Source organism: Brachyistius frenatus, unplaced genomic scaffold (assembly GCF_029030835.1).
Source record: "Brachyistius frenatus isolate BFR_SWC_R1_liver_20210118 unplaced genomic scaffold, ASM2903083v1 Contig_2, whole genome shotgun sequence".
NCBI classification, from domain to species: Eukaryota; Metazoa; Chordata; class Actinopteri; family Embiotocidae; genus Brachyistius; species Brachyistius frenatus.
Window position 1 is genome coordinate 11,537,578 of NW_027210601.1, and position 26,947 is coordinate 11,564,524.

The following is a 26,947-nucleotide window of genomic DNA, read 5'->3' on the forward strand; positions in this document are numbered from 1 at the left end:
TCAGTGCTGTGGAGGGGACAAACGCTACGTTATGTAAGGTGACAGCTCTGACTGCACAATCAAAAAACATGCTTTATCGGTGATTTAATTAGGAAGTTTTACAGCTTTTCAGACATTCTTCCATCAGTGTGTCGAATGAATTTGCAGCCACACAGGAAAAGAACAGACCTCAACGCACTGTTGAAGAAAGGCATGAAATGTACTGTAGTATAGGTCTTCCCCTGCCCTCCCTCCAGGACTGATACACCTCCAGGATCGGGAAACATTCTTGTAAAAACCCTCACTGAACCCTCACACTGGGCTCACAACCTATTTGAACTCCTCTCTGGCAGGCATCTCAGATCTGAAAGAGACAGAATCACACGGCACAGGAGCAGCGTCTTCTTCGTTATGAACAGATACAAAAAGACCTTCGGTTGAAATCGCAAGGAAACACTGTACTCACCTATATGTGTATGAGTACAGTATGTGTTTAATGTATAGGTGTGTAGCGGTTTTCTGTTTCCCAAAAACCTTTTTTGCAAACATTTTAGTTATATATTTGATTTACATTGTCCAGTTAGCTTCAGTTTTAGTCTATTTCACAGATGAGTGTTCTTCATGCTGTGTGTGTGTGTGTTTTAGGAGCAGCTGGAAGCCATAACAAATGTGTGTCAGCCCACACATGGGCAAATAAAATGTTGTAATTGGGAACTCTAAGATATTTAAATACAATTTAATTCACTCCTAAAGCCAGTTTATAAATGTTGCAATTTTGTGATATTAACATAACTAGATTAGGGTCTCAGTGTTGCACTAAATCCACATTTGAATTAACTTAAATTGAATGCATATTTCTAAAATAGCCATTGTAGTATATTGTGTATTGTTTTACAGCATATTCCACAAGGTACTGGTTAACACAGTCAGTGCCAACAGATGTTGTTGATTCTTTTTATGTTTCATTAAAAAAATAAAGTCGATGTGTTTTGGCATTCCTCGTGTCAAAGCAGTGTACTACCCCTTCTCCCCACTAGGCGGAGCTAAAACACCAACAAAAAACGGTTTGAGCACAGCTGAGGCTCATCAGCCAATGACGTTTGACCAGGAAGAACAGAGAGCGTCGCGCGGAGCTTACGTCACTGCAGCGCCAACGTGCTAATCCGAAAGGTGAGTGAAGACTTTCGGTAAAATAACAGATGTCATTTTTGAAAGAAATACCGGAGAAGCAAAAAAAAAAACACGGAGTGCTCTCTAAACAAACGCAGCGTGTCCGTGGGTGGAGAGTTACACTGCTCGGATCACGTAGTTTACTCGATAACCCGGCAGGTTTATTAACGCCATCGTTTTAACGGTTGGACCGACAGCATGGCAAACTCCATGACAAATGTTAACATTTAAGTTGGCGGTCAAATTAAACGAGGTAAAAACAGGGCGGCGGACATGAACCGAGGACTTGGCGAACCTCTGACACAAAACTCTTCAATTCGGCGTGAATCAAAAACACGTCGGGTTCTTATTTCGTTTTGGTATTCAGTATTTTATGTTTGGGTGAGAGTCGCTACCTTTCTCTGCGTAATGCTGCTCCGCCATTTGTTTTGTTTATTTGTGTTTGAGCGACATGAGTAGGGCAGACAAGCTTAATGAAAGGTGACGTCCACTTCATAGTAAGTTATAAATACAGAAATGATACCCCTGCTGGGGTTCAGTCTCTCTTCTTTTTTTTTTTTACACATTTTAAAACGCTCATTGGGCCTGAAAGAGATTAAGTAAACAATTCTTACATTTGTTTACCAGGTTTTAATTCTCTATTATGTCTGAGTTGTGCCCACTGTGGTACTATGATTGCAGGAGATGTTTTTCAAAATGAAGATGAGGATTTCTTGAAGTGCCCTTGTGGTTTGGCTTGCGTAGGGAAAACTTAGTGGGTGTTGAAAACAAGGATTTGTGAACATAAAGGCAGTATAAGAAATGTAGATGAAGAATCCCAGATGGCCAGAAACTTCCATTTAGGAGGCCATGATGTATGATTGTCTTCATTTCAGGTGGTAGAAGCTGTGCATCTTTTTGAAAGGGGTGTTTATGGGGAGAGAGATTTGTTGCATTGGGAAGCAACTTTTTCCTGAACAGTGTCGGTGTATGTACAGTTTGGACCTCACCTGTCTCTATAAATTGTCCTTTCTGCTTGTTTTGATTATGTTGATGATTGCTTTTAGCTGAAACACATTCGTTTTTGCCTACAACAAATAGATTATTGATCTGTCTGTTTAATTATTACCTCATCTAATTTTAATTTGATTTAAAAACCTTTTTTTCCCTCAGTTGTCTCTTTCTTATGGTATAAAGCAGTACACAGCAGACCATGTGATTGGTTTTTTTTTTTGTTTTTTGAAGTATATACACAGACTTTCATGCTGGTTAAAGTCTGTTGCTGAGTTCAGTTAATTGCTGCCAGCAGTATCATTCTTTAACCCAAGTTAAAATAGTCCTTTGTTTCTGTTTTTTTTTTTCCCCCTCACAGACCACCAGGAAGCCAAAGCGTTGTGCAGTCATGTGGCCTATAATGTGGACAGCGATGCGGACCTACGCTCCTTATGTCACCTTCCCTGTGGCCTTTGTGGTGGGAGCAGTGGGCTACCACCTGGAGTGGTTTATCAGGGGGACCCCCAAACCTGGAGAGGAACAGAAGAGCATCCTGGAAATGAGGGAGGAGCGGAAGCTGCAGGAACAAGTGGGGATTGACAGCACTCAGGTGCTCAGCCTCAAAGAGAAACTGGAGTTTACACCTCAAGCGGCCCTGAACAGGAACCGACCTGAGAAGAGCTCACCTGTGTCGGTGTGATAGACTTGTTCGCCCTTTCGCAGCCGGAGGAGAGTGTACTGGGAGCAGAAGGGGGTGAACCAGAAGGCAAAATCACCCTATTTTTCTGATCACGTTATCCATACTTTGTCACTCGTGACCATCCTGAAGCACCAGATTGCCTGGGTCAACACCGGACACTAGAAAATAATCAAAGAACATGCACTTGGTCTTCTATCAAATAAAGTTATGGGCTGGATGTGATTCTATGCCCAATCCATTAATGTTGCACATGCATTGATTAATAACTAACGTAATCCGTTGTATTTAGAACACCTTAATTCTGGCGCCTGTGGATAATCAAACTTTGATTTGATAACAAGGTTTTATGTGATTTGCTTGTCTGTCTGTCATCTGGCGCAAAGAAAAGAACATTTTTATTTATTTTAAATCTGATTGTGGCACTATGACACAAATTGAATTGTGACTGTTGTCAAGTCACTCAAATGTCATTAGCTATCTCACAAAACAGATTTTCACATTACAAACCTGTCACAGTGTTTCCCTTTGATCTTTTATGTATGTTGAGAAAGGATTTCTGATTGTGAACATAAAAGCAGCAGACAAAGACAGGTCTTTGTTACAGTTCTTTTTATCTCATGTAACCTTTGATGGTATGTGACAAAATAAACCAGCATTGTGGGAGGTCTCTCAGGAAGTTTAAGCTGCTTTGTGGTACTCTCTTGAACATGCACACAATACTTTCATTTTAGAAAGTCCGTATGATTTGTACATTTTAAAGTCTGAATTATGTGTCTTGCTGAAAACAATAAAAATCAATAAATGGAAATTGTGTTTGTGTGCTCGCAGTTCCAGGTATGATAGACATTTCAGAAATGTCTAAAGGGAAATGTATTCTAACAAAATAAAAGCTGGGTGTTTCAGTATTTGGCACTTGTGTTGCAACAGGATTGTTTTACGCTCAGGTCTGAACAAAGAACAGAAAGTGACATCAAAGTTGAAGGAAGGAAGTAATGACTCTGCTCATTCAGCTTCAAGAAGGAAATTATTTTGGTGGGAAAGGGTCAACTCATTCACTTTTCGGAATTTGACCCGTAGAAAATTTAGTGATCTGAAATTAAGAGAAACAAACACTCCATTTCACAGGTGAAACATTTTGTGTTTGTTTATTTTAAATCATAAACTTATAATCAAAATGAAACATTTCTAAAAATCTCTTAAAAAGTAGCTGTAAATGTGTTATTTGTAATTGCTGTAAACTGCAAAATGAGTGCAGTTACAGTGTTAAAATGATCAATTCCAGCTGACATTGGTATTATAACAATATATAATCACAGTATCCTAAAATCTGGATTTAGTTTGGGGGTACAAACTTTTACAATGTATAACAAAATAAATAATAATGAATAATGCTAAACCGCCCTTTAAATGGCACTAATGTCCAATAATCAATTTGCCCGCTCAATGTTGGGAGCATATACTTCATGTAAAATGATTGGGAGGCCACTGCCACACATGCTACCCAGTATGAATTACTGAAGGTGTTTCACCTTCAACGGTGGCCATCTTGTCTACGTAGCGGAAGGGGGCGGGGCCACCAACCTGTTTTTCAAACTACTAAAGAGGCGGACTTTCTAAATAGGTTTATTTTTCTAACTATATTGTTGTCCGATAGACACCATTCATGTATTTACTGTGTGTGTGAAAAGAGCACAGAAACAAGGTCACCTTTTTAAAGTAAAATGAACAAACAAAGCTGGCAGATATTTTGGCAGGTGACCTGTTCAAATGTTTTTGTCATCATTTCCGGCCTCTCATGAGTTGGAGACAACGCCCACTCTGGGAAATTCAAGACACAAGTAGGTAAGCACTGATAGATATGTGTAACTATTCCTTTGGAGACATGCATCAGTAGAACAACACAAGGCCAAGATGTTTTCCTTTAAAGGGATTATTTTTGACTGACTGTATTTCACAATCTGTCAGTGATGTCTCATGTATACACTGTTCCACTGTGTATGACTCACTTTCATAGGCTGTGCGATTCTATAAATCACGATTAGAAATATGCTGCTTTTGTTTGTAGGAATGTAGTGCTGAAAAAAATATGTACCAGAAGACATGACCTTTGACCTCCTTCGTGTACGCAGCAGAGAGAGGGGACGTTTTTCACATAGCCAATCAAGAAAATCTTTATTAAAACACAAATATATATAGAAGTGAATCTCTGATTGAAGATGGAGAAGTTACTGGTGCGGCTCCATAGTGAGAAAACTGTGTAGGTTTCTCAATTAGACACGCGAGAAACACACTGAAGTCTAATAATTGTTTCGCTAACTTGTTCACTCCAATCCTGCAGCCCTTCCTAATAATGCAGCAGAAAGGTCTATCACCGCTGCACTCAGGGAGCCCTCCTAATAGATGGCGTCCTCTTCAGTGTGCCAGGATAAGATCCGCTACATTACCCTGCCAGACAGCGAAACTGGAAAGATTGTGAGGCCCTCATTTACATTGGCACCAGAGTGGTAAATACTGTGCTTATCGGCAGCCATCAGCTTCTACCGCGCTCTTAAAGTTTGCTATCATCAGAATGACCGGCTCCACTCCAGTGACCCCGGTTGTGCATGTGGAGTGAAGAAATTACTTCAAGCTGGGAGAAGTTTCCATTTTAAACTAGCGAGGATGGAGAGGTGGAGGTGAGGCGGCAGTTTAATTCTACTGAGAGTTAAGAGGGAGTGTGTTGTGTTTAGGTGTGTTTAGGTGTGTTTAGGTGTGCACGTGTGTTCTCCAGGGAACAATCAGAGGTCAGGTCATCCGTCTTAACAATGGGCCAGCTCCTCAAAACTGGACAGTACTGTGGGAACCGAGCACCGAAGCTCCTGGGAAAGGAGGGGGATGTAGGGAGGTGCTACATTGTTCTCGCTGGGTGATAGGGATACTTTTTTTGTCCAGTTCAACATCCTGAGTGGACATGCTGGAGACAGTGTTCCCTCTGCTGCAGGAACAATAGAGCTGTATGCTGGAGGGGCACCACATCCCCTTGTTAAACAACCACACGCATACACACACACAGAATCCCGCAATACAGGTATTACTGTAGATCTAATGTATACACTGACAAGGGCTGTAAGATAAACATATGAAGGGTTTCAAACTGGAATAGGAAATTGGATGAAAAAACATTTGCAGGTTTAACCAAATACTGTTTTCCTCTTGGAGCAACATGTTCCAAAAACTTTAATCTTAAGTACTTCTCATATCATTTCTTGAGGATAAGTAGAATTTAATTTGCCGCATAGGGGCAGCACAATGAGCTCATAGCACGTCTTTGATGTAGTATCATCTTAAAAAGTTATGGCATGGAGAAAATTGGAAATAGGAAATGGTTTAAAATGTGACAAAAATACAGAAGGTTTTGTTAGTTAGACTAACACCATCAACATTGTTTTTTTTTTTTTTTTATCATGGACCACATTATCAGAGTTTAAAGCTAAAGTTGTCCTCAGACTTTATTGATCTCTTTATTGTGAAGCTGTGTATAAGTCAGGGAACTCATGCTGTGGTCACAAATTGGTGTGTGACCTGCTAATTTGAAGCCTCGAGGATGGCATTTTGATCGTTACCATCTTGGTTTGTTGGAGCCAGAAGTGACCGTATTTTGACAAGCTGGGATGGAAAGAGCAGTATATCTGACTGAGAGGTTAAGGACACTATGTGTGCCCACCTATGGCGGAAACATGACTCCACTCCTGGCGTGTCAATTAAACCAGACACGCCCCCGAACACACCACTATTTGAGGCCTAATATCTAATTAATTGTGGTCTATATTTTCATAATGACTGCCAGAACACTGATCAGACGGTGTGAATAGGTGAATGACATCATAATGACTTGTGGAAAAAAAATTTTACTGACAGAAGTTTTTCTTTTTGGGAGCCAACCCCTAGCGGCCCTCAGTGGCATTGTACTTTAAAGCACTTCCGCATTGGCTTTACGTTTCAGACCTGGAGGCGGCATCAACTTTCATATGCATGTAAGGCACACATTTGCCAGCAAAAATAGACAGAAGATCACATGTGCACTATATATTCATAATAAAAACCCATTGTAGCCACTAATTATATTATGTCAACAATTTAACAGGTGAAGAGCAGTATTTTTCCAGCGCGCTATCCTGCCTCGCTCCATCTCTGTGTCTGTGTGCGTGTCCTGCTCCGAATGAGGGTGTAGACAAAAATCAGGCTTCTGCTTACAACTTTTCTTCTGTTGGACCCGAGTTCGAATACCGATGGAGATTCTCCAAGGGAACCTCAAAGTTGAAAGATAAAGGTGGCAGTCACCGTGTTTTGGTCTCCAACTCCTGTTGAATGTTCCACTGAGTTCACCAGCTGGTCGCTAACTTTGTTTGCTTGTCATTGGTGCTGGGCAGGTAGTGTACAGCTGCTTTATCAGAGCTCTTTCACTAAAAATAGCAAAAGGATGACAGCTTTGAGTGCAAGCCAAAAAAAAAGCAATGTCACTGTAAAACCAAAACAATGAGCTTAAAGAGACCAAAGCAATATTTAGAGCCAAGGTACACTCAAGTGTCAGGTGGATTTTTTTTTTTTTTTGAATAGCAACACCTTTCTCATTAGTTCACTATTTTTGTATCTTCAAACAATAGAAATCTGGAATAAAAGACATTGCTTCTATCACAGTTATTGTACTACAGGTCTTCAAACTTACGTCTCTCAGCTGCACAAGCAAAAGGTTCAGTACGACCCACAAATGAACCTGGACAAGCAAATTAAAACCCCCACCGTGTCCACACGCAGCTATGTGAGCTATAAGTAGTACCAGCCCTCTTAATTGACTCCAGCTACACAGCAGGCACTTTGCCCATTTCTCCCGCATCCTTCACGGGTCTTTGATGGGGCGGTTGTGACATTAGGTCCACAAACACAGAGGACTCAGAAAGAAACAATGCAACAATGCCCACTGCAGCCCCATTGTCAGGGTGAACAATCTCCAACAACCAATCCCTGGGGAGAAACAATACTGCAACAGGAAACAGATACAAACCTACTTCCTATCCGGCATTTACATTTAAGAGCTGGTCAAAGCAGTTTTGTGTGTTGTTTTGTTGAGTAGCGCAAATGCCCAAATTGAGGACCGGGTGCAGGAACGTGACGTTGTTATGGATACAGAGAAAGTCGTGTGTCGGCATTGTGTGACTGGATGTCAAGAGAAACAAAAGCAGTTGGCACATGTAGGCCTTTTCCACAATAATATTTACACCAACCCTAAAAAGTGGATTTAGCTGCAAAGAAAATTATTTATAGTTGAATCTGAATGGAGCAGTATTACATAACATTTGTGACTTCATCCATCCTGTAGCTATTTCAAGCCCTGCTTCCCCCTTGTTTATCAGTGTTGTCGTGAAAGTCTGAGTTTTGTTGGTCACTCCTAACTTCTTGAGAGTGTGTCTGTGAATGTGAGTGCCGTGTCGGCCTGTTCAGGTTGCTTCCTCGAGATGTGCAGCGCTTTCGGCAGAACAGCTGGCAGGAAGTATGACAACAGATCAGCTCATTTTGGCTGGACCCTGGAACACAGCGTTTAAAGTCTCCTGAGAGGTTGGTGCTGTGCATTTCTGTCCAAGGCCTTCCCTAAAGGAGAGTTGCCTCTGGGCATGACAGTCGGCCTTTTATAAGACCTGCTGGAGCCTGGCGGGTGTTTGATGGCACTGCAAACTGCTTAACGGTCTAAAGGCGTGTGTATAGCTGTGTGTGTGTGTGTGTGTGTGTGTGTGTGTGTGTGTGTGTGTGTGTGTGTGTGTGTGTGTGTGTGTGTGTGTGTGTGTGTGAGACTAAACTGCAAGATTGCCTTTCTGTGATCAGCATGTGGCTTCACTAACAGAGTGAGGAAATGCATCAGCAGTGACTTCAACAATGTCAGGAAGTGCAGTCAGAATGGCATCTGATCCCAAAGGCTGTAGGACTCGCAGATAGCGCTCTTCCCAACGATTAACTCCCGTTCATTTTATTTTCAGTTTTACACAAAGAAAAACCTCCATTGTTAAGCTCTTATTGGAACATCCTTGAAACACCGCATGCAGATTATTGGAAATAGTCTAGAAGTGGATGGTAGATAATCAAACCAATGAATAGGAGGATATTTCATTAATGTCCTATTGTCCTGACCAGGGGAACATGTAATCAAAACATCACTTTTATCTGCACTGTTGGGAGGCTTGAAAATCTCTCTGGGCGGCAGATAGCAACTGTTGAGAAAAAGACGGCTGGTGAGGCAGCAAATAACTCAAACTGCATTGTTGTTGTTTTTTTTTTATCTTATGGGCTTATACTTGCTTCGCTGAACAAGAGGTGAGAGTTTAGTCTGCGGATAGGACAGAGCAGGGCGTTGAACTTCTCCGGCTTGATCGGCTATAAAGAAGATGGATGCAAAAGGCAGTTCCGCTGTTCCGCTGCAGGCTTCGGTTGGCAGCAGAGGGCCGATACGGGTCGCCCTGCGCAATCTGTTCCATGACCCTTCTTGGCTTTTTGCGAAAAACACAGACACGAACAATCACATGGACGCATTCGCGCAAATGCAGGCCGAGATAAAAAGACCGCAGAGGGGATGCCAGCCAAGTTCTCGTGAACAGGCATTGAACTGGGCAGCTTCTGCAGGCTGTTTGAACTCTTTTCCCTACACCGTCTGCCAATTTGTTCTCCACATGGGCTGACAATAAAAACACATTCCACTCCGAGGACTGACCTATAGCCTTTCCTTTTGTTATTAAGTTATTAAAAGTTTTTTCAGCTGCTTTGTTCTTGTTCGACCTCCCACACACACACCGAGCTGTTTGTCTTGTGAGACCCTGTCTCACTTAAATTTCCTATTAACTCCTTTTCCTGCCACAGATAGCTGCTTATTGTCATGGAGACAGTTGAGTAAATTGCTGGAAATAAATGCCGTTTCGCAAAGAGCTGCAGCCACACCTTTGAAAAAGACATATTGCTCCATTCTTTCAGAGCCTGCGAGAGCACCTTTGTTGAAGGTGCTGAGTTCTGGATTTCATCAATTGCTCGCCACAAAAACAGCGTTAACGGTGCAGGCTCTCGAGGGGAAATTAAATTGAGGCAGCATAAAGTGCTTCTCCACTTTGTATGAACTTTTACCGGCCTGTGAGCGATGCCCCTGTAGCGCCAGTGCTACAGATTTGAAAACAGACATTAAATCAAAGTTATTTCCCTTCATTTTTTTCACCCTCAGGAGGTTATGCTCATAATACCCTCCACTTCCCCACACCTCACTCTTTCTATTATTTATTCTATTATCTTTCTCTTGAGTGATTTCGTTCCTGGATCTTGGATATCAGAGAGTGTATAGTTAGACACAGAAGCAATACTCATTTCAGAGCTATAGAAATCTCCTCCATGTATTCAGAGAGAAGGGCAATAAATCATCTACACAACTTGGAATAGAGTGTGTATAACGTGAATGATGCTGTATTTCTAATTTACTGAGTGATCGTGTGATAATTAGATCAGTAATTGACGGTGTCATCAATATGTCATTAAACTTTATTTTCCTTAAAGTAATAAATATCGGCACAGGCATTTCTTAACAAAACATTAAATACAGTTTTCACATAATTTCCTCTCATTGAATTTGTACATTTCTGTACCGCTTTCAGCCCATTCAATGTGCAATCACGTCACTGAGTTTGTTCTTTGAGTTATGTCTCGAGCTCACAAAAAAGTTTTCGAGCTGAATGTTTGTATTTGCTCTGTTATTCAGGGCGTGCTGTATGCTTTGGTCCTCTTTCTCTCCCTCCCTCTTTAATCATAGCTAAAATACTATGGTTACTGGCAATTATAAGTCATGTTCAATCCCACAATTCCAATGGTTTGGCTCCCCTTCTTTATTTTTATTTTTTTACCCTTCCCAGTCCACGTCCCCAACTTCAGTGACCGAAACTCACTGGGTGAAAGGGGGGGAAGTATATTGTGTGCATGCATGCATGCTTGCAACCACGCAGCCATTATCCTCCTGGGAGCTGAGCAGGATCCAGAGACCAGTACATTCCACAGGGTGGACGCAGCCATTGGGAGAGCAGGAGGGGGGGGGTTCAACCAACTCCACGGGTTACAGTGCAAATCTCAGGGGAATATGCTTTAAAAAAATCGTCCTCTTCTGCTTTCCCTTCCATAAACACTCCCAGTAGCCCCTCCGCAGACACCCCCGCCCCGCCCTGCCTCGCAGTGTGTTTTATTTTTTTATGCTGTCACCTTCAGCACTAAAAGCCATTAAATGTTATATGAAGGCGTCTTATGACTTTAATCTTCTCTCATTGTGGAGTCTCATTTTCTCTGCCTTGGGGAATGCTCTCAAAATGTTTCATTTTGAATAGGTCCATTTATCTGATAAATCTCCATCCTCACAGGCACCGACTCCACAGTTCAGTGGCTGTTCTTCTTCATTCTTTTCTCCCCATCTGAGTTCCCACCGTGCACTCCTGCTAGTTCAGTGTCATGTGCTGGATAATATTTATAAAACCTGGAAGACTCAGCAACCAAACAAAGCTTTTATAGACACAGACGACATTACGTATTACCCCATCTGACTGACTGCATCATACGTAATGTTTTTGTTTTAAGTGTCCCTTATGGGCACCCTTAGTATTTTTCTCCGTGTAGTGTGCGCGTTTCTTATAATGAACTCGAGGGCTCCGTGTTGTCCTCATAGCCCCCATGCAGTTGACGTAACTGGGGAGCAGGTCGGCCTCTCCGGCTCCCCAGTTCACCTCAATCGCCATATCCCCGTAGCTCTCACAGGGGTTGGGGCAGTATGCAGCCTCACCCTGCGCAGGGAGGCTGACGTGACTCCCTGCATTGTAAGCCTGCGACACCTCCGTCTGGAACTCTGGAGTCTCCTGTTGGGCTGGTACCTGCTCGGGCCGAGGTAGGTAGCCTCGGTGCTCGGCCCGGTAGCGTTTCTCCAGTCGATGGGAGATGGCGAGCTGGAGCAGGTGGAGGAGCTCGATGAGGTTGAGGAGCAGGGAGATGGCAGCGACCACCTGAGTGTAGATGATGAAGATGGTCTTCTCGGTGGGACGAGAGACAAAGCAGTCCACCGTGTGAGGACAAGGGGACCAGGTGCACTCAAACCTTGCGTCGATGAAGAAGCCACCGTAAAGGAACCACAGCCCAACAATAAAGCCGAGCTCTACGAGGACTTTAAACAGGATGCTGAACGCATACGCACCCAGCAGCCTTCCTTTCAGTTTAGGAGCCTCAGGAGAAGCCCCGTCAGTTTTTCTCCCTTTCCCACCACTCTTTTCTTTCTCCTTCTCCTCTTCATTGTCTTTAGTTGCGTTTTTATTATCCCTTACTATCACAATTTCACTTCTCTTACTTCCACCACCACCTTCCTCTGCCTGCTTCTCATCCTTAACCTCCTTGTCTCTGTTGTCCTTCTCAGCCCTCATAGCCACATATCCAAAGTAAAAGATGGTCGGCGTGGAGACGAAGATGACCTGGAGGACAAAGTAGCGGAAGTGGGATATGGGGAAGGCTCGGTCGTAGCATACGGCCGTGCAGCCAGGCTGGCGAGTGTTGCAGACAAAGCCGGCTTGTTCGTCATCCCAGGCAGATTCGGCGGCGGTTGCCAGGACCAGCATGCGAAACAGGAAGAGTACGGTAAGCCACACACGGCCGATAGCTGTTGAATACTTCTGACCCTCCTCCAGCAGGTGCTCCAGAAAGGACCACTCAGTTCTGGACATCCTCTGCTCCTGTGAGGGCCGGTTAGAAGGGATGGGTGGGTAGATGGGGGGGGGGGGGAACATGAGAGAAAGTTTAATCTTAAAGATACTGAAAAAACAGTGCATAGATTTTCTCGTAAGATTTTGTAGATTAACTGACGATACTAGACGAGGATAGGTTCGTTTAAGCAGGAAAAGGAACGATGTGGATTTGCATTCTGTCTATCAGACCTATATTAACCCGACACGGAAAGCTATAATACAGCAAACAGGTAGATACACCACGTCAAAAACTGTAAATCCCAGTGTTCCTTATAAATTTCCACACCCTTTTTTTTACTCATTAAGATTTTTCACAATTTAAGAAGATATATAAAACGTCTTTTTGCAAACCAGAGGAATTCTCCGGCTCACCAAATAATTCTCCGTGGCGTTCAATTTCCCTATTTTTCCCATTCGTTTTTTGGTCTTTTTAGTTCTAAATGAATCTAAAGTAGATGACATGGCAGCTCTTTGAACCCAGAACATTTTTGCCCACACCAAGAATGTTCTGCGTTCAAAACACAGCTGGGACCTTTCTGTGTGAAGTTTGCATGTTCTCCCTGTATGTGCATGGGTTTTCTCTGGATGCTCTAGCTTCCTCCCACAGTCCAAAGACATGCGTGTTAGGTTAGATGTGAGTGTGAGTGCTTGTCTGTCTTTCCGTGTTGGCCCCGTGTCGGACTGGTGACCTGTCCGGAGTGTACCCTGCCTTTGCTAGAGTCAGTTGATAGGCTCCAGCCCTCTTGTGAACCACCACAGGTCCAAGCAGATGTAGATAATGGAAGGATCTTCTGTAAATATGACTAGAAGTGCTACAACTTATATTGTGACGCCCCTTTTTGTGAAAAAATATTAGCTTTAAATAGTCATTGTTGTTCTGTTCTTCTGTTCAGCCTGTTTAAGGTGTAGACTGCTATAGCAGGACCCTGGGCCCCATTATACCTGCCTAAAGGTCTAGTTAGAGTGGTTATGCAGGCTCTATAGTTTCCCCTGACTGCTACATTGCTTAACTTATTGCCTCGAATATACCACCGAGCTAATGCATAAGTGTTAAATCATTTATAGAAGTAGCAAATGAGCTAAGTTTCTTCAACCTTTTCACTACAATGGTGTCCTTTTTATGTTTTAACTGAGGAACATGTATTTGGCTGCACCCCCCTTATTAGTTCTTCCATGAGCTCACACGGTTGTTAAGGTGAGCTCCACACTCCTCATCATCAAGATGTGAAAAGCAAGGCCATGAAATGAACTGAAACAAAAACATATGGGGCTAAATTAGAATTTAAAGTGAATGGAAGTAGTGTAGAGTTTCAGTGTTTACAGCACAACTTGAGTGAAGGAATCCAAGAGAGGCCACTTACACTTTTAAGTTTTACAGGCATGTTTTATATTGGACTAATGAAATAATGTAGATTCAAATTACACAATTGTATTGATTCCATAAGAGTTTGTCTTGAATTATGGGGGACATGTTGGAAATTGTCGATGATAAAAGTGGTTCATCGGGAAGCTCAACGTGCACACAAACACACAAACACACACACATCTGAATAAACATCCTGTCTGGGAGAGTTTTGACTTTGCTGTCACACTTGTCTATTTGTTTATACTATTAATGTTTTTCTGTTATTTCTTCCCCTCTGAGGAAAAAGAAAACGTATCCCCCAGTGAAAATACAAACTTTTCTGACAGGATGAGACAAGACAATGGACTGTCAGGGTGTCCGGCCCTCTGAGCAGGCACCGAGATAATAAAAGTAACTGGACTGATTCTTGTTTTGGTAGTATTGTGTTGAGGTTTGCTGTTAGCCTCTCAACAAAACATGCCACGAAACAGACAAGTAACAGGTCACTATAGGAGGTAGAAAAAAAAAGCATAAAATTGGTCCAATTAAATAGAAGTCCATCATTAGTATGTCCAGTGGTGGAAGAAGTAATCAGATCCTTTTCTTCTGCAAAAGTACCAATACGGCATTAAAAATACTTCACCATAAGTAAAGGTCCTGTATGAAAAATACTACTTAAGTAAAAGTACATGCATATTAGCAGCAAAATTAAGTTAAAGTATGAAAGTAGTCTGGTCCCTCTGACTCACATATGCTTATATATGACATCATTAGATTATTAATACTTAATCATCAATGCGTCAGCAGCACGTTATTGTTGTAGCTGCTACTGGTGGAAGTAGTATGAACTACTTTACATCCATTTTTACACAGAGGGACACCAGTCTGAGGGTTTATGAAAAGATTACTGGGAGAAGAAAGAAGAAAAAAACAAAGCTCTGATCCACAAATCTGTTGTTGTTGTTGTTGTTTTTTTTAACTTTTTCACTAGTCTTTGATTTTCTGTGAGATATTGGATCATTTGAACATTCATTGAAATGAAACCATGAGAAGTTAAGGGGGATAAAAATCACTAATTGTCCCCAATTAGCTGTTAACAACGCAAAGACATCTGAAATGTGACCCAACTAAACACTGCTTTTTGTAAGCTGTCAGAAGTCTAACAGTTTTGAAACCCTTTAGTTTAATTTTAGTCCACTGTGTCCAATCTTAAAAGCAACTAAAGCTGCCAAAAAAAAAAAAAAAGGCGGTGGAGTAGCAAGTACAATATTTCCTTTTGAAAGGTAGTGCAATGGAAGAATGACGTAGCATCAAATGGAAATACTGGTAAAGTACGTCAAGATTAACAACGGTACTTGAGTAGACTAAATGTTACTTGCCATTACAATCCATCCAGTATACCACACTATAAAATACAATCAAACACTTAAAACAAGAAGCCAATAAACATTAAAGGGAAAAAGATCAACAGGCTTTTCACAGGACTTTGACAAGTCTGCTTTTAAAGTCATTTTGGATTCATCTAAGCTTTTTATATTCATATACCTAAAAAAAAAAAATCCCATGAATTAAAAAAAAAAACAACAACTAAGGATTTAAAAAGCACAAACTCATCACAGTCATTTCTACCCAAAACCTCATGTAAATTTAGGCTACTATTGAATGAAGTTATTCAGGGAGTTCAGTCACTCAGTAAATTACTACGGGAATTCAAGAAATAATGAAAGTATTATGAAAGATGGTCAAGAAAAATTGCCTCCAAAAAAAAAAGCCACAGTGAGCCAACTGAAATGTTATTCTGATACTTTGATGGATTAAAAACGACATCAAACATAGTACTCTGACAACTGTTGACGACAGCCGGGACATGTGATGCGTGTCCCTACACGTAGCCCTATATTCATCATTTTTCTGTCTGTTCTCATCTAATTATTCTCTTCTCTCAGAAAAAAACTTTCTTACCTTACTCTCTCGTGAAGCGGGCTTAGTCTCCTCTTGGCCTGCTGCTCTCAGCGCTCGGCGTAGATTTTTACTGTCACCCCTGCTGCTTCCTGTGGCGGACCGCGCTGCAGCTCGACTCGGCTCGGCTCGTTTGCCAGCCCGTCTTTAAAAAGAATCCATGTAATCGGAAAAAGTGGGGGAAACTTTCCCATGCCTGAGTCTCTGGAACCTCCCTCAGGAACTTGGTCCAGGAAATGGGATGGATGAACTCAAAGTAGCTCTGGTTAACTGCGCTCGGACGTTCTGGTTGAACTTTAGTTTGAAGACCGCCGGCGTGCATTAATTGGGTGGAAATATTTAAAGGTTACAGGTGCAGAGACTTGGGGGGGAAAAAAAAAAAATCGAGGCATGAATGGACAATACTGGAGAGACCGAGTGTCTTATATTTACCTTTTAAAAAAAATAAAATAAAAAAAAGGAAGTAGTTCAATCTACATAAATAAACATAAATACAGTCAATAAATAATTCGATACCACTTGTCAACGTTAATTAGACCAACTAATACGACCCATTTTTCTAGCCAATACAAATTATGTCAGCCTCTTATCGGTTTTATCTAGGCCTATATTATGTTTTCCTGTAGCCGTCTTAAATAGAAAGTCATTTCAGCCCCCCATACCTTCAGCTGTGAGACTTCTCAGATGGTCGTTACTGGACTATCTGATAGACTCGTGTAATTTTCCATTATGCCACATAATGGCGCCAGTTATCTGATTTCCGAGAAGCACATCACGTTCCCCTCAATAGAGCACCGTCATTGGGCGAAAAGTGAATATTATGGTTGGAGCAGCATGAATCGATTGACCTAATGTTGACCTAATTAGGTTTATGTCACCGGAAACTTTTTTTTTTTTTTTTTTAATGTCAATTTATTTGTATATATTTATATATATTTAGTGTATCAATCAGGTGCTGAAGTACAATTCAAAAACATACTACTTGTGCTTTGGAGTCATTCAAATATCTGCTACATTAAACATACGTTTATAAGGGAAATAGCCTATTGTTTTTACTACCATGGTTATTATACAGCTGTTCTTTTCAGATTATGATTTTGCATAAAAAACATGAGAACAGTTTATAAAATAAGATGTAGGCTAATTTATGCAAAGCTATTGAAATGATCATTGCCTTGCTACAAAGTTGAGGTACATTACATTTTAGTGCATCATTAATAGCAATCCAGTAAGGTATAATAATACAACACCATCAGGGGTTGTTAGTATTTTTACATTTGATTAAAATATTTTTTTTCCAGCAGTTTTTATGTACTTTGGGGAAAAAAAACCCTGAGTATTTTCTTTTACCACCGAGATAAGTGTGTGTGTTTTCTATAAATCTGTATGTGTACATAGTATATAGGCTTTAATAGTAACCATCTGTAAACTAAAATAAACCACTTGGTTATATTCCACAGTGTATTCCAGCTGCTTATGGCCACCGTAGATATCATCTTCTGATGCCCCACTTATTTAAATTAAGGTTTTTGCTGACAAGTCATCTCCTCGAAGTTGTTCCCAATCATCACTGTACCATCATTACATGTCAAAATGTAGATTATAAAAAGACTGAGGAGGCAGGGTCCATCAGCTGTGTTCTGTGCTGCACACAGCACACAGCAGACCTTTTATAAAAAGCCCGGTAAATTGACAGTGAATCATCCTGACAGATCAGCGTCTTGCTCTTTTCTTTGGTCGTTACATCCGTAGAGGAATGGCGAGGAGGGAAGTGGGGGCAGCAGACATAGAGTAATGGAACCGTTTCCATTCAGGAGATGTGTTATGCCTTCCTGTGTTCGGTGTGTTCCTCCCCGCCGATGCCGTTATCAACTAAACTAATTGCCAGCTTCAGCTTCAATCAGTTCCTCACTGCTGGACACATTTTTTTCATTCTTTTTTCATTTTCATTTTATTTTTTATGACCGAGTGAGAACTGAGAGTACATGAGTGAACTCAATAATGCAGATATGTATGTAGATTAGAAACACTAATGCGAAGGTGAGTTAGAAGTCAGATTATGAGTTCGGGGGATGAACAAGCTTTGGAGCTTTCTTTGTCGATTTTCATCATTTTAAACGTACATGACAAAAAACTTTTGGACAGGTGCATCTTCACATATTCAAGTTAAACAACAAATGACCGATACATTTACTTGGCAGCTTAGAAAAAAGAAAGTACTGACAGCCAACAAATCATGGCCATGTTTGTGTTTTTTCTTACATGAATAAATAATGGGGAGAGTATTAAATCACCCTACCTTGCTTAATACCAAATGATTAACGGCAAACATTGCCTGCAGACAAACAGGCTGCAACACCTTCTACCCAATCTCTCTTTACCCTCTAACTTAATGTGCTTCTGTTGGGTTGAAAATTGATTTTTAGAAAATAGTCCATGATATTTTTAGCTACACTAGCAGCTTGTCACTTAGTTCAGCCCTTTGGTAAACTCTATACTAAAACATCTTGGTATTTATCTGATGGAAAGCAGCAACATTTAGAACAGGTCCCGAGGGGGAATTTGACAAAATAGCATAGGAGAAATCAAATATGAAATATGTTTCACTTATCCAATAAACTATCCAAACATTTAGGCTTCTCGTTGAATTGTCTTAAATGTTTGTAGAGATATTTCTAGCTGCTTTTGGATAACACTTACCATTGCCACTGACCATTGAACCAGTTGATGCAAAAGGAGGGGGAACTTTCTGTGCTTGTCTGGCCACTGAGAGAAATGGACTAAGAAATGCAATGCCACCAAGCGGACCAATCATAGTTGTTGTGGTCTGCATTGTCATGACATGTAGTTGTATTTCTGGGGAGGTGCGGTCACATGCTGTGTTCAAATGGGGTCGTATTTACCGTGTTCACGATAGGAGGCCATATTCCCCCCCCCTCGTGATATTCACGATATTGAAACTCGAACGTTTTGGTATGCCACAAGTTCACAAGTTTTGACGTGTTTGCTGATGCTTACGGAAATGTCGGAGGCTATAGAATAAAACATTTTGTTGGTCCATAAGCTAATATATTGTAATTTTGGTCATGTAGAGTGCTAAAATAATGCATCTGACAAACATGTTCTTATTTCCCGCCTGCTAGTTTGCTCAATTGTTAGCCTCTGTGGCTTTTAGATGCTGCCCATGTTGCCATTGCTTAGCAGCTGTCTTCTCACGACTTAAACAGCAAGCATACAGTGAGCACGACTTCCCATGTTAATTCCACGAGCTAACAAGTTCCATTTGAATGCAACAATACCGCGGCATAGGCTACAGTGTGGGGTAGCTTTACGGCTACGTCAATTCTACATCATGTAAACATCACAAAGCTTAAGTTTAAAGCTTAGTCTTGTTTATCACCAGTTTATTATGCCGTTATCTCTCTGGTTCCTCAGTTGACCCATTGCTTTCATCTTATCTACGAGGAACACATTCATGAGTGGCTTCATACATGGGAGCACTGTATTTGCAACCGTATAAAATACATTTGTAATAAGCTCAAAAATGGATTTAACTGCACATCCCTAAACATGGATGTTGCAGCTGCTCAACACAAAGAAGTCTCTGCTTAACAGCAAAGTTCTTGTGACATGTCATATCATGCAAAATTAATCTGCGAGACGAGGAGGAAAAAAATAACACGACTTCTGCTGGGGTTACGTTATGTAGTGCAGTGTGGCTGCATTGTGTGTGTGTGTGTGTGTGTGTGTGTGTGTGTGTGTGTGTGTGTGTGTGTGTGTGTGTGTGTGTGTGTGTGTGTGTGTGTGTGTGTGTGTGTGTGTTTCCATGGGACGGCAAAAGAATCTCTCTCACTCTATCAGACTGTCACGTTAACAGTACATTTCCAGCACAGAAAGAAGTATGTGTCTGTCAGCACTGCCTGGTTAGTAAAGATGTCAAGGCTACATGAGATGTGGGCTCTGGGCTCCACAGCTTTTCATGTTGTTTGATGAAATATGCATGACAATGGTAGAGCTGTAAATCTTCTGAAGTGATGGAGATATATATACTCCATGTTGAAGCCTGGTACGACGATGGGAGAAGGGTGATGGGATATCTCACTACTCTAACAGGGACTGTGACATCATGGCTAAATAGAGCTGCAGTATCTGGTTCTTTAGTATTTATTTGGTTTGGCTATATCTAAACTCTACCAGTTCTCTTTTCCCATCGCATGTTTAAACAAACTGTCATGTCTCCCTGTTGAAATCAGGCTCCACATCCAGAGTGTTGCCTCGATCCCCATGTGATCTTCTTACCATGTGTCTCCCAGCCCTATTACGCTACAGGGACCACCCCCTGACAGGCGCTATTGATCTCAGCCAGCTTGGAGCGACGCCATGAAAGTGCACATTGACAGTTGATGACAGCTTTATTAGAAAAAGGAGGACAAGGCGGATCAGCAAGTTTCCCCACATCAAAAGGCCCAAAGGGGATGAGCCATGGGTACAGAGCTCATCCCGTTTGTTTGGGATCAATTGAGTAGCCGGGTTTTTGAAGGTGATCAATTTGTTCTGTCCACTGTGGATAATGCCCTCTGACCGCAGGTAAATCTGAGCCACCATAGAGAAGAAAACCCTTTGGTCGGTGTTTATGCTAGAATGTAATTGGCAGACTCTCACTGCTGATTTATAAACTAATCAGATTTAATTCTGTCTTCATTTCCGGCTACTTTGCAAAGACAAATAACGAATCTGTGTTTGCATTCTTATTACAAATTTCTACCAAATGTGTAAAATCACGTTTTGTATTAAACCGTAATTGAAAACACTGGATGCCTCCTACTTCCTCCCCTTTGGTGCATGGATCATGATGGGAAGTGTGGAAGTGGTTTTAAAAAGCTAATTTTACTTGAATCTTTAGATCCTGTGAGAGAGCTTTCTTCATTGACTTTCATTTGTTTTCTACAGATCGGTTTTTATGGGAAATACCTGCATTGGCCAACTCTTCGACTGTGAAAGTATGTAAGAGGGTTTATGGGTTTTTCATCTACCAATTCAGCCACTGCTTCCTGTGCAAAAAAAAAATAAAAAAAAATAATTCTGTGACCACGGCAACGCAGGACTTCAATCACAAGCTCTGCAGAGAAGTAGCTGGTGTGCTGGGGCCGAAAGGTATTTTTAATTATTTTTTTTCAACATCAAAATGCAACCAGGGTTGTAAGTAAAGGTCTGGGACCGCTCGGATATCTGGTTTCAGCATAGTTCACACAAGTGATAATGAAGATACACAGATCGGCTGGCAGGCTGTGAAGCAGGTGGCGCGAGGCTGAGCAGTAAACGATTCCAACTTGGTGATGAATGCCCTGCCATGTACATGAGAGGCACAGGCGCATGTTGTGCCATGTTGAAAATGTGGATATTACACCTTGACCCAGTGAACCAATAAATATTCATTAGTCTGCTTTCCATGGAGAGAGTGAGAGAGAGAGAGAGAGAGCGGGCGTGCGTACTTCAGCACTGTTGTTATGTAGCAAATTGGCGTGGCTTAGCTGAGAATGCGATTGAAGAGAAGGGGGGCGCCACAAACATAATGAGACTAATACATTAAAGGGTGTGTTTCTCCGTGCGTTGCATGAAGGCATTTCGTGAAACACGCTTATAGCAGAGCATGGGGGCGATCGAGCGTACGGGCTTGAACTGTTAAAAACACACACACACACACACACACACACACACACACACACACACACACACACACACACACACACACACACACACACACACACACACACACACACACACACACACACACACACACACACACACACACACACACACACAGGCAGTCTCACACTGTCACTGACCATGGTGCTGAAACCAAAAGCTGCTGCTGTCACCAAGCTGTTCCTGTTCCACAACTGTCAATGCTGTTACTAAACCAGTAGTGATACAAATAATCATACATGACATAAATGTTTAAATGAATACACTGCAAAGACAACTTGAAAAGGAATGGTATTGCATGTCTCGGTGGTTTCTTATTTTGGTGTATGAGCACATCATGCAAAGTGTTGGCATAGCATCCTGTTAATTAGTGTGGCGTTTTGTAAGTGAAGGCTCGTAGTAATATTGAGTCAGTAGCATTAATGTGGCACTTTGTGTGCGTTTTAAAAACTAATCCATCTGCACGTCACTTGATACATTTTTCTTTACTGCTAGAAGTGAAATTTCTCCGAACTGTTGCAGCAGTAAATTTGAATACAGAATGATTTCCAGTGTGAGAAAATCCCAAGGAAAACAAGAAGCTGTACAGTAAAGCCGTTTATAATATTTATAGAAAAATATCACGTTTTACTAGACCGGAGACAAATGACATCGAAAAGCACTTGTATATCATGAATATTTATCTGCCCTGCAGGGAGAGCTTTGTTTTCTAAATGAAAGAAGGGCAGATGGGAATTGGTGTTTTAAATCATAAAACAGTAGTAGGTACTCCCAGAATAATATGGAAACTGTCATCTGGCATGCTTCTCTCAAAGCATGTGCAGTACATGATGGTTGTAGCAGCGAAAAGACTTGAAAACAAACCATTTAGGTGGGTTCTGCAACACTGAATTCTATAGAGCCTCAATCTCTGTCTTTGTAAATTTATCTGTGCAGCATGATGAAAAAAATTGAACACAGAAGGAATGGCGTGTTAGAAATGGACAAATAAATAAATAAACACGGGGGAGGTTCTCATGCCCTTTTCATTTCTAACTTTATTCGGTCTGTCTCCCTGTGGCTTCTCTTCCAAACATACAGATATACATGCATGTCATGTTTACCCATTTCCAGCAGCCTACAGCTGATTCAACAAGCCTTCATGGGCCAAGATTTGACCCAACACACATCATGTTGTAGTTTACTGAGGAGAGCCTCTAATGAAGCCCCACTCTGTAAGGGGGGCTCTTTAATAGCAACAATGTGAAAAAATAGATCTAGGCCATTATTTGCAAGTATGCCCAAGTTTACAATCGTGCAATAAAACACAATCAGGAAATGGCCTCAAGGCCTATTGAAGAGTCTTCATTTCCACTCTCTCTCTCTCTCTCTCACTCTTTCTCTCTCTCTCTCTTTCTCTCTCTTTCTCTCCCTGCTGTGACCCATTTACAGTAGCTGCTGTCTAAGTTAAGTGCTTGACGTGATGGCGTATTCAGGAAGGGACTGCTCTGCTGAAAACGTCCAGGGGTGAGATCTTTGCCACAGACAAACCCACGCCTGATGTTTTAAATCTGTGTGAGCGGATAGGCCATATTTAAGTTGAATTACTGAATGTGACTCCTCAAATATGTAATGTAGAAATATAACAGGACAGTTGTAGAGCTCATTCCTATGTATAAGGCACTTATTACTTTTGTAGCTTTTGTAAAAGTGTGGTTAAGGTAGTTAATCCGTCTTATTCTGCGGTTCCAAAGAGAATGGACTCTTTCAAAATCCCCCTCGTAAAATACATTTTAAGTCTGAATAATACACGTTAAGTTGAGGACTTTTAATGGAAAGATGCAGTGAAGACACGGATAAACACTGTAACAGCAAAGGGTGGTTTGAATGATTGTGCGTTTGTTTGCATGAGCTTCCGAAAATCCGTGACCAAATGTCACCGCATTCTGTTGAGCACGTGGCATCTCAGGCTGCAAGAGGAAGATGGATCATTCGTTTTTAATAAAGAAAAAAACATTCGGCTGAATGGCTCCGGAGATTGATTCATTTGCGGCGTGTTGGCTTTGACGGTTACAGCGGTTGTAGGCTGCTCCTAGAGCAGTGAAGAGGGGCCACAGAGGATCCCGTGGACCAATCGGTTGCCGGTAATATTTCAGTGGGGGTAGACAGAGAGAGAGAGAGAGAGAGAGAGAGAGAGAGAGAGGGAGCGGACGAGGCACCGCTGCTTCTCCCTGCTGTTTCTCCATCCTCGGTCTCCTCCACACAGCGTTCAGGGAGCTGTGGAATAGGCGTGCGTTTCTCTCACTCTAACGCAGACGTCGCCCAGAAAGCTCGACTTTAAGGTAAGGAGGCTCATGAGGCTGTTGGAGGGGAGTAAAAAAATAAATAAAAAAAAAGCAGCAGGCACAGGTGCTCCTGCAGCCTGCAAAGGCTCTTTGAACGCACACCGTTCGCGCATGTAGCGCAAGTAGGCTGTCATGTGGCTCTTGTCTTTTGATTAGCCTATATGCGATATGGTATACGGTGAGGATGACGGCTGGATATCGGTTTGCTGCTGGCGCAGTTTTGCGTTAAACATCAGGGACTGCTCGGTTTGCTTTCAGCGGGGCTCCCAGCTGTGTTAACTTGACTGGAAAAAATGAGAAGTTGCGCCATTTGCGAAAGCAGGACGACCCCCCCCCCCTCCTCCTCTCCCTCCCTTCTCCTTTATGTACACACACACTCAAACACAAAAGCACCAAATTGTCTTCGGCTGGAAATATAAAGCACATATGGGAAACACGCGGAGATGCTGGCAATCACCGAGTTTCATTCGTGCGTAAATGTTCGCTGACCGTGAAAGCGCCCTTTGCTTAAGTGTGGTATATGTGTAGCCCGTAACTGTGCGTGTGTGTGTGTGTGTGTGTGTCCCGGAAAGGAATTCGCGCTGGCTGCAGAACTATTGGTTTGCACTACAAAGCAGCAGAGGTGCACAACGGTTTAATTAACCAAGCTTGAGTCGCGTCCAACGAGCATGGCGCTCGGGATAGCGAGATGATTCCTCAGGACCACCCCGGTCAAGGAGTTCCTCAGGGGAGGGGGCTGCTGATGGCGAGGTGGGGTCGTTCGGGATGCTGCACATTTATTATTCTACCTATGTACTCTTGGGTGATTAAAGGGAGGAGCTTTTAAAGCGCAGCCGTGCCGTTCTAACCTTTAACATTTAACATCCAACATCGCAAATTTGCTGCCTGCTGCAGCATCTCCCCCCTGAGAGCCCCCCTGCTGTAGTGAAGAAATTTCCCCTCGGGGATTAATAAAGTGTATAAAATAAAAAAAATAAAACAATTTGGCGCTGATTTGAAAGATGGTCCCCGGTCCTCCCCTTGACATCGAGTTTCACATGATTTGCCTCAGTGTCCGCCCCTTTTACTGTATCTCACAGCCGGGCCACTGCAATTGAGCCCCTCTTTTGGCGTTGCCATGTTATATTGTGTTGCGTTAGTTGGATTAGATAATAAAAAGATTAGATACATCAGACAGGTTCCTGTGTGTGATGTGAATTTAAATGACCATATAAGCTTGAGTTGTGTAAATGGAATCCATATAAAGTTAAGTGAATGAACCCGAGTGGGTTTCCCTCTGATTATTGAATCGAGGCTGCAGTCTGCTTATACTGTGTGCTGATGCATTTCTCGTTGGGTCAGTTGCCTCGGGGCCTCAGTATTTTATGCAATGTCCATCAACTAAATGTCCCTGCATCCAACACAACATCACTCCAAAAACACGATTACATGAAACCACATTTCAGTGGATAACACTGACTGATTGACCAGATACTGTAGTTCTAGTGTCAGCGTACTGAATTATTAAAGCCACCGTAGGGGATCAGACTCTCAGCTTTGGAAAAACTATGTACAGTGTGTCGCTCGCTGAGCCTGAATATTCACATGCAATTTCCCTTGAAGCGCTTCAAACCACAGGGTGACATTTGAAGTCGAGTCTGTCCTGCTCGCACGCCCATTTTGCAAAAAGGAGTCGGTTTCCAGTGGAGATACCTTCAATCAATCGCACTTTTGTGTCTGGAGTCTGTCCGGTGTGAAAATGTTGTAATGAAGCAGCAAGTTCTGTTATACTGCAGGACACCGTGCTCGTTTTTTTTTTTCCTTAAATGGAAAAAAATGGCTCAGTCTGACAAAGCAGTGAATGATTACACAGAAAAATCACTGCTGTTGCGGCGGGAATGAGGGACTTTTTCCACTTTGTTATCTCATACTTACCGTCACAATATACACCGACAAAATACATCATGAATGCTGAAGAAACTACAGGCTATTTATATCAAATTCTTTAATTATAACTTCTTTTGCTGTGGGAGTAAATATAAACTCCCAACAGCAAATCAAACAACTGCACATTTTTGAAAGCAGATTTTGGAACAAGCCCAACCCGGCTCTGTCTAATCAAACCGCCTCCCTCGCTCACTGAAAAAGACACCACATTAATAAAGCAAGATACCGTTGAAATGATCGTCACTGTGTCTCATTCAGCCATAGAATTGTTTTCTCCTCTTGATCCGCACACATTAAAAGAACGAGATGGACATTTCTTGCTGTGTGGAGGGCTGAATATGCCAGGGCTCATTTTGGTGCATCAACACGCATTGCACAAATCCCATTCTGTCTTTTCACCATCACACAAGAGGCTGGGTAATGATGCTCCATCTTGATGGGCACACAAGGATTAAGTGTTGGTGTCTGTTTGAGGTTCCTGCGCCGCTGCGTTCTCAGAGGAATAAGTGGGCGGGGGGAAGGGGGGAAAACACAGCAAACACAGACACTGAGAGGTATCCGTTTATTATCTTGTATAATAATTTCAGGCACAAACAATTTCCAAAGTGCTGTAGTGTTGGATTTCTGACATGATGTTATGATTTGTCAGTGTCAAACACCTGATCGGAACATGCTCAACACTGAAGAAATATTAATAACTAATATTAACAGTTTAGGCAACGTTTAAACACAAGATTCACCAGATAGCAGTAAACACAAGAAAGTTAGGGATTACAAAAGGATTACAGTTCACCCTGAGCAGAGCCTGAATGTAGAAAATGTCATGGCAATCCATCCAGGAGTCGTTCAGACAAAAAAAAAAGTCTTCACAAAAAAGTCACAAGGAAAAGCTTTTAGTATTCATCAACTGGTCTGTCCCGAATTTCGTAACAATCCATCCAGGCGTTGTTGAAACATTTCACGGAATAAATGAAAAAGACTTGCGGGTACCACCAGAAGATAAGTCAGGGAATTATGATAGTCATTAAGATTCATCATCTGGAAACAAGGAATGTCTGCAGCAAATTTCACAGCAATCAATTCAACACTTTTTCAG

At 41.9% G+C, this 26,947-nt stretch overlaps 3 protein-coding genes across 5 annotated transcripts in view; 2 read left to right on the forward strand and 1 right to left on the reverse strand.

Annotated features, from left to right (window-relative positions):
• Positions 1-1,100: 1,100 nt before the first annotated feature.
• Positions 1,101-3,622, forward strand: smim12 (small integral membrane protein 12). 2 transcript variants are annotated; one of them, XM_069700363.1, is made up of 2 exons: positions 1,101-1,149; positions 2,501-3,622. In XM_069700363.1, the coding sequence occupies exon 2, from the start codon at positions 2,531-2,533 to the stop codon at positions 2,819-2,821; it is 291 nt and encodes a 96-aa protein (XP_069556464.1). In that variant the 5' UTR covers positions 1,101-1,149; positions 2,501-2,530; the 3' UTR covers positions 2,822-3,622. The 2 variants fall into 2 exon arrangements, with proteins under 2 accessions (XP_069556464.1, XP_069556456.1); XM_069700355.1 differs by lacking the exon at positions 1,101-1,149 and adding an exon at positions 1,558-1,646.
• Positions 3,623-10,365: 6,743 nt separating this feature from the next.
• Positions 10,366-15,997, reverse strand: gja4 (gap junction protein alpha 4). Of its 2 annotated transcripts, none has more exons than XM_069699107.1 (2): positions 15,904-15,997; positions 10,366-12,579 (listed from the first exon to the last, which is right to left on the reverse strand). In XM_069699107.1, the coding sequence occupies exon 2, from the start codon at positions 12,568-12,570 to the stop codon at positions 11,419-11,421; it is 1,152 nt and encodes a 383-aa protein (XP_069555208.1). In that variant the 5' UTR covers positions 12,571-12,579; positions 15,904-15,997; the 3' UTR covers positions 10,366-11,418. The 2 variants fall into 2 exon arrangements, with proteins under 2 accessions (XP_069555208.1, XP_069555199.1); XM_069699098.1 differs by having other exon boundaries at positions 15,899-15,997.
• Positions 15,998-23,840: 7,843 nt separating this feature from the next.
• The window catches only part of dlgap3 (discs, large (Drosophila) homolog-associated protein 3), a 132,626-nt gene continuing 129,519 nt past the window's right edge, over positions 23,841-26,947 (forward strand). Inside the window, exon 1 of the mRNA XM_069699209.1 lies at positions 23,841-23,922. The gene's annotated coding sequence lies outside the window, so the exon portion shown is untranslated. The remainder of the gene's footprint in view (positions 23,923-26,947) is intronic.